The 7,247-nt window shown below is 40.9% G+C and overlaps 1 protein-coding gene across 1 annotated transcript; it reads left to right on the top strand.

The window, feature by feature from the left end:
* Window positions 1-2,119: 2,119 nt before the first annotated feature.
* LOC132891723 (cytochrome c oxidase copper chaperone) lies at window positions 2,120-7,029 on the top strand. Its single transcript, XM_060929593.1, has 4 exons — window positions 2,120-2,218; window positions 3,386-3,508; window positions 5,585-5,691; window positions 6,860-7,029. Exons 1-3 carry the CDS (start codon window positions 2,208-2,210, stop codon window positions 5,667-5,669), a joined length of 219 nt encoding a protein of 72 aa, XP_060785576.1. The 5' UTR covers window positions 2,120-2,207; the 3' UTR covers window positions 5,670-5,691; window positions 6,860-7,029.
* Window positions 7,030-7,247: the final 218 nt, after the last annotated feature.

Raw genomic sequence — 7,247 nt, 5'->3', positions numbered from 1 at the left:
TGGCTTAATGGTCAGAAAAGCAGCTTTGGGACCAAAAGAAGAAAGAAAGCACAACTTTATTCATCACACACTTGTGAAATTTCCTCTCTGCATTTAACCCATCTGAAGCAGTGAACACACACGTGAGCAATGAGCACACACACACATACCCAGAGTAGTGGGCAGCCATGCTAACAGCGCCCGGAGAGCAGTTGGGAGTTAGGTGCCTCGCTCAAGGGCACCTCAGCACAAGGCCGTCCCATATTAACCTAACCGCATGTCTTTGGACTGTGGGGGAAACCGGAGCACCCGGAGGAAACCTACGCAGACACGGGGAGAACATGCAAACTCCACACAGAAAGGCCCTCGCCGGCTGCTGGGTTCGAACCCAGAACCTTCTTGCTGTGAAAAAGGTTGTTGGTTTGATGCAGTTTGCATGTTCTCCCCGTGTCTGCATGGGTTTCCTCCCACAGTCCAAAGATATGCAGGTTAGGTTAATAGGCCATTTGCAGGAATTGGTCACATGTCAATTTTCCCCATAGCAACAAGCCCGTGGTGGGCAGGCTAACTTGACATTCCTTGACAACCGTAAGAGTTTGACTGGCGATGCGAAGCAATCCATTTCTATAATAGCTGTTTTTACCTTTTCTACTGTCTTTTTTGACCCGAATTTTTGTGTGTACTTGGAAAAAGTTTGTGGTTTTAACTTCTGTCGTAAGTTAAAGTGAATTATTGGCTGTAAAAGAGAGTTTTTGGACTCAAGTTGGTCACCACTGAAAGAAATTCACGTGCGAAATGGCAGATTTCTCAGGTATGTTTATAACTTATAATTTCTCCTTTTCTACCTTTATCATTCGCTTAATGTGTGAAGATTCTTTAAAATAAATACAGATATAATTATCACACGCGAAGTTTTAGGACGTAAAATGGCCTCAAATGTGAATAAATCTGCTTCTTATCGGCTAAAAACATATCTACAGATATATCTGTATTTATTTTCAAGAATCTTCACACATTAAGCGAATGATAAAGGTAGAAAAGGAGAAATTATAAGTTATAAACATACCTGAGAAATCCGCCATTTCGCACGTGAATTTCTTTCGGCGGTGACCAACTTGAGTCCAAAAACTCTCTTTTACAGCCAATAGTTTGCTTTAACTTACGACAGAAGTTAAAACCACAAACTTTTTCCAAGTACACACGAAAATTCGGGTAAAAAAAAAGACAGTAGAAAAGGTCAAAACAGCTATTATAGAAATGGATTGCTTCACGGGTGGCATGGTGGTGTAGTGGTTAGCGCTGTCGCCTCACAGCAAGAAGGTCTGGGTTCGAGCCCCGTGGCCGGCGAGGGCCTTTCTGTGCGGAGTTTGCATGTTGTCCGTGTGGGTTTCCTCCGGGTGCTCCGGTTTCCCCCACAGTCCAAAGACATGCAGGTTAGGTTAACTGGTGACTCTAAATTGACCGTAGGTGTGAATGTGAGTGTGAATGGTTGTCTGTGTCTATGTGTCAGCCCTGTGATGACCTGGCGACTTGTCCAGGGTGTACCCCGCCTTTCGCCCGTAGTCAGCTGGGATAGGCTCCAGCTTGCCTGCGACCCTGTAGAACAGGATAAAGCGGCTACAGATAATGAGATGAGATGAGATGAGATGAGATGAGATGAGATTGCTTCGCATCGCCAGTCAGACTCTTATGGTTGTCAAGGAATGTCAAGTTAGCCTGCCCACTACGGGCTTGTTGCTATGGGGAAAATTGACACGTGATCCATTCCTGCATATCTTTGGACTGTGGGAGGAAACCCATGCAGACACAGGGAGAACATGCAAACTCCACACAGAAAGGCCCTCGTTGGCTGCCTGGTTCGAACCCAGGACCTCTCATCAATAAATAATTATTTAAAAAACCCTAATGTGCCACTGCTTATGTAGTTTTTGAGAAAACGAGTTTTCATTTAAATAAGAAAAAAAAGACGGTACATTAAAAGAATAGTTAAGTTTTTTAACGTGACAAGACTTTTATTTTGACGAAAGATTGTATATTACCCTTCATCCCAAAAGTTTTACACAAGAGCGTGTTACGCTAGCGTCCATACTAGCATACTAAGCAGTGTGCCAAAATCTGTACTGTCGCCCTACTTAGGCATGCTGTGTAGTGCGGTAGTACGCAGGCTGTGTCCCGCCCCCTCGTCTCCAGGACTCTGTATAAGGAAGAGCACAGACTTGTAACTGCTAATGCAGTTTATGTAAGTTAATGGTGGCTTTAATTCTTTCTCCTGATAACTCTTAGTAATCGCAGATCTGATTTCATTAAGTAATTCGGTTGATGGAGTTCGGAAACGGAAGTAGTAGCATATGTCTTGCGTGGTTTTTTTTTCTTCTTCTTCTTCTTCCCCAAAACAGTTGCTAGCTAGCAATCATTAGCCAGTGTTATATCAGAGGTTAACTAACATAGTTATTTTACAGTTTACATATGTACTGCTCTCTAAAAGTTGATTAACTACAAATGAACTTGCTTGCTTACTGTTTGAAGAATAGAAAAGCGTCCTGGTACTTATATTATGTATTATTTTCGTTATTGAATTCTGTGTTGCGTAGTTGACCTTCTAAATAAGGGTCACGCACATGCGCAGTTTGGTAATATTAGCCAATATGGCCATAGAATACATGTGCATCAATGAGAATGGGGATGAGAGTGTAGTGAAGATCCAAGGAGTAGACGTAAAGAAAGTTGGTGAATTCAAGTACTTGGGGTCAACTGTGCAGGAAAATGGGGGCTGCGATAGTGAGGTGAGGAAGAGAGTGCAGGCAGGGTGGAGCAGTTGGAGAAGGATTTGGGGAGGAAAGTCCCAGCAAAAGTGAAAGGTAAGATGTATAAGACAGTAGTGAGACCAGCTGTGATGTATGGATTGGAGACCGTACCCTTAACGAAGAGACAGGAGGCAAAGTTGGTGGAGTTGAGGATGGGAGTGACAAGGTTGGACAGGATAAGGAACGAGCACATCAGAGGGACAGCACATGTGGAGAGCTTGGGAATTAAGCTAAGAGGGATGAGACTGAGATGGTATGGGCACATGTGGGAAGGAGAATGTTGAGGATGGAGCTGCCAGGCACACGAAAACGAGGAAGGCCAAAGAGGAGATACATGGATGTGGTGAGAGAGGACATGAAAGTGGTAGAGAAGGATGCGGAAGACAGGGAGCAGTGGAGACGAAAGATCCGCTGTGGCGATCCCTAATCGGGAGCAGCCAAAAGAAGTTGTCAGTATGGCCATAGAAGAAAAAAAATGATACCATGCTGACTTATTGGACATTTTATGAGTGAATGAATTTATGTGGGTGGTGTGATTTTACTGCAGATGAACAACCCTTGGATACATAACATTTAGTAATAGATTTGTTTTGCTGTTACAGCTCATCTTCAAGGATAATGTCGAGCATAGCTGCTGCAACTGTGGAGACCACAAATGCTGAAGAGAAGAAACCACTGAAGCCGTGCTGTGCATGCCCTGAAACTAAAAAAGCAAGGGATGCCTGGTAAAGAGAGCTGGCACATTTAATATTAACATTTCACGAAGGCCTGATATCACCCTGACAGTCCTGTGTAATAGTATTTCACATTTAGCCTTGTGTTAGGGATGTTGGGTTGGAACTGGCAGGAAGTTTGTATGTATATGTCATATACTATGTAGGATTATACATCAAAAGTCGTCATGGCTCAGCTTGATGTCTGAATCCACAATGACGGGCAGTCAGTCAGGGGAGATGGTCATAGTCAGTGTGAGACAGTTATAATAGTTAAAATGAATTTGTAGGTGATGGAAATTTAGCATTTTCTATCATTATTTGTTCTCTAGTTTGTCGGAAGTCTTGAACGATGATCATCTGGTTTATCCTTGTTATGAAATTTTTCATTACCCTGTGCCCAAGTTGTTTTTAGCTTAATGGTATTCAGTGAGTGGCGAACTAGTCATTGTGTATGTCGTGGTGTGGTTGCTTGTTGTCACACTGACTTCAGGCATTTTTAAAAAGCAGTGATTGCTGCTTGTGTTGACACTTTCATGTCAAGTTGATGGGTCATAATTACTCATGATTAGCTTTGTGTTATAAAAGTATGTGCCTTTTTATATAAGGCAGTTTACACTGTCTGGCCAAAGGAAAAAAGTTGCCATTTGGATTTAAATAAGCAAATACATAAGAACCTTTGATTGGATAAATGACTACAGTGATTAATATATTTCCGATGGCAACAGTTCTTTTAACCCCAATTGATAGTGAGTAGCTTCTCATTTCTTTAACAACCATGTCTGAATACATATCCCATGGTCGTGGAAAAATGTTACTGTGTTTCAAAAGGGTCAAATTATTGGCCTGTATCAAGCAACGCAAATGACAAAGGAGATTGCTGAAATTGGTGGAATTGGGTTAAGAACTGTCCAATGCATTATTAAAATCTGGAAGGATAGTGGTGAACTGTCAGCTCTGCGGTAGAAATGTGGTCAGAAAAAACCTGACTGACCATGATCAGAGATCACTTAAATGCTTGAAGTTGAATTGTAAAAGAAATTGACAGAACTGTCAGCTATGTTTAATAATGAAGCTAAGATCATTTCCACACTTGTAATGCGGCAAGAACTCTCCGGATTGGGACTAAACAGCTGTGTGGCCATTAGAAAACCACTTGTTAGTGAGACTAATCGGAAGAAAAGGCTTCAGTTTGCTAGGGAGCATAAAGACTGGACTCTGGAGCAATGGAAAAAGGTCATGTGGTCTGAGAAGTCCAGATTTACCCTATTCCAGAGTGATGGGCGTGTCGGGGTAAGAAGGGAAGCTCATGAAGTGATGAACCCATCATGCACAGTGCCCACTGTACAATCCTCTGGAGGCAGTGTTGTGATCTGGAGTTGCTTCACTTGGTCAGGTCGAGGCTCAGCAACGTTATGGGGCAATAAAATGAAATCAGCTGATGACCTGAATGTACTGAATGACCAAGTTATCCCATCAGTGGATTTGTTTTTTTCTACCCTGATGGCTCGGGTATAAATTTAGGGCTCAGATTGTGAAAGAATGATTCCTCATGCTCCCTGAACCATTTTCATACATGAATTGGCCACCACAGAGTCCTGACCTTAACCCCACTGAAAGTCTTTGGGATGTGCTGGAGAAGACTTTACGGTGTGATTTGGCTCTCTTGTCATCAAGACAAGATCTCGGTGAAAAATGAATGCAACTTTTGATGGAAATAAATGTTGACATTGCATAAAGTTGTTGAAACAATGCCATGGCAAATGCGTGTCATAAAGCTAAAGGTAGTTCAATGAAATATTAGTGTGCACAACTTTTTTTGGGGGGGCCGGGCAGTGTATAATAACAGAAGTACATCTTAAGAAACTGATATGTTTAATACTTCTAACGTCCTTTTGTTTAGTGAAACCACAATTCAAAAAAAATAGTGACAATATTAATGATCTTTTAATCTTTTGAGTGAATGTATTAGCCACCGGTCTTCCTGAATGCATTCATATTTGACTTTTATAGCCAAGCTTTGATGAATCTGAAAGCTTAGAAGTTAACATCAACTGCCAAGTTGATGTGTTGGTTTTCTTTTCCCAGTATAGTTGAAAAGGGTGAAGAAAGCTGCACACATCTTATTGAGGCTCATAAGGCGTGCATGAGGGCACTTGGTTTCAAGATATAATTGCACAAGACTGGATTATGAGGTAAGCATACACTATAAGTAGTTTTGTACTAACCTTTAATGCATATTAATGGAATAGTTTGATGAAACTTCAGATTTGTCATCACAGCAAATGCATTATGAGGCAACTGAACACTAACAATCTTTTTTTACATTATCTTTTTTTAACATTATATCTATATTGTACTTCATGTTTCTTTTTTTCCTTTTTTTTTTTTTTAAATCCCCCGCTGGCTGAAAGGCCCGAAGGGGGAATATGTCATGGCGACGTCTGTCCGTTCGTCCTGGGAAGGGTGTGCACCTTCTGAAATCAACTCCTTTCACAATTTTTGGATTTTTCACAAAACTTGGCAGGATTCCCCCCCCCCCCCCCATATCTGTAGTACGCATATTGCAATTTCTTTCAATTCGGTCACATTTTACCAGAGTTGTGGCCCTTGATTAACAAGCTTGTACTTTCACAATTTCATGAAGGTGTGCTTGTCTTCTGACATCAACTCCTCTCACAATTTTTGGATGAGTTTCTTGAAGCTTGGCAAAAGGCATTGCTATAAGACAGCAATACACATATTGCGATTTAATTTCGTTTGTGAAAATTTTACCAGAGTTTTGACCCTTGATTAAATAACTTTGACAATTTCATGAGGGCGTACGTTCTTCTGAAATCAGCTCCTCTCACAATTTGTGGAGGAATTTCACCAAACTTGGCAAAAGGCTTTGTTATACGCATGTTGAAATTTTGTTTAATTTGGGCAAATTTTACCAGAGTTATACCCTTGGTTATTAAAAAACTTGTACTTTGGCAACTTCATCAAGGTGTGCTTCTTTTCTGAAATCAACTTCCCTCAATTTTTATCCCCCGCTGACCGAAAGGCCCAAAGGGGGATTATGTCATGGCGATGTCCGTCCGTTTGTTCCGGAAGGGTGCTCACCTTCTGAAATCATCTCCTCTCACAATTTTTGGAGGAATTTCACAAAACTTGGCAGGATTCTTTGTTATATGTTGGTAATATGCATATTACAATCTCGTTCAATTCAGTCACATTTTACCAGAGTTATGGCACAGTTGCCAGCAGGGGATATTGTGCTCTCAGAGCACTCTTGTGTTTTTATGCTGAAGTTCAAAAGCTTTTTTTTTTAAATGATATTTGACCAAAAAAAAAAACCTTAACTATTCTGGCTTTTTTTAGGATGACCTGGACTGTGGTGGAGTGTGTGGACTACTATTTATTCTGCTGTGAGAAGATTTATTTTTTTTTTCCTTTCCTATTTCAGTTGTTGTTCTTCTGACTGTGATGTATTCTTAATTTTGTATGAATGTTGCAAAATTGATTTTGAATAAACATCCTATGCAATCCTATGGAAACTCCTTTGATTTAAAGAGCCTTTTATAAATATGAGCAAACATGATTGTATAAAATACAGTACACACTTCCAATTTTTAGCATTAAGAAGGAAAGAAAGCACAACTTTATTCATCACACACTTGTGAAATTCCTCTCTGCATTTAACCCATCTGAAGCAGTGAACACACACACGTGAACAATGAGCGCACACACATACCCAGAGCAGTGGGCA

This window comes from Neoarius graeffei, chromosome 9, assembly GCF_027579695.1.
Source record: "Neoarius graeffei isolate fNeoGra1 chromosome 9, fNeoGra1.pri, whole genome shotgun sequence".
NCBI classification, from domain to species: Eukaryota; Metazoa; Chordata; class Actinopteri; order Siluriformes; family Ariidae; genus Neoarius; species Neoarius graeffei.
The sequence above is the reverse complement of the archived record's forward strand: the minus strand, read 5'-3'. Positions and strand labels throughout refer to the sequence as shown.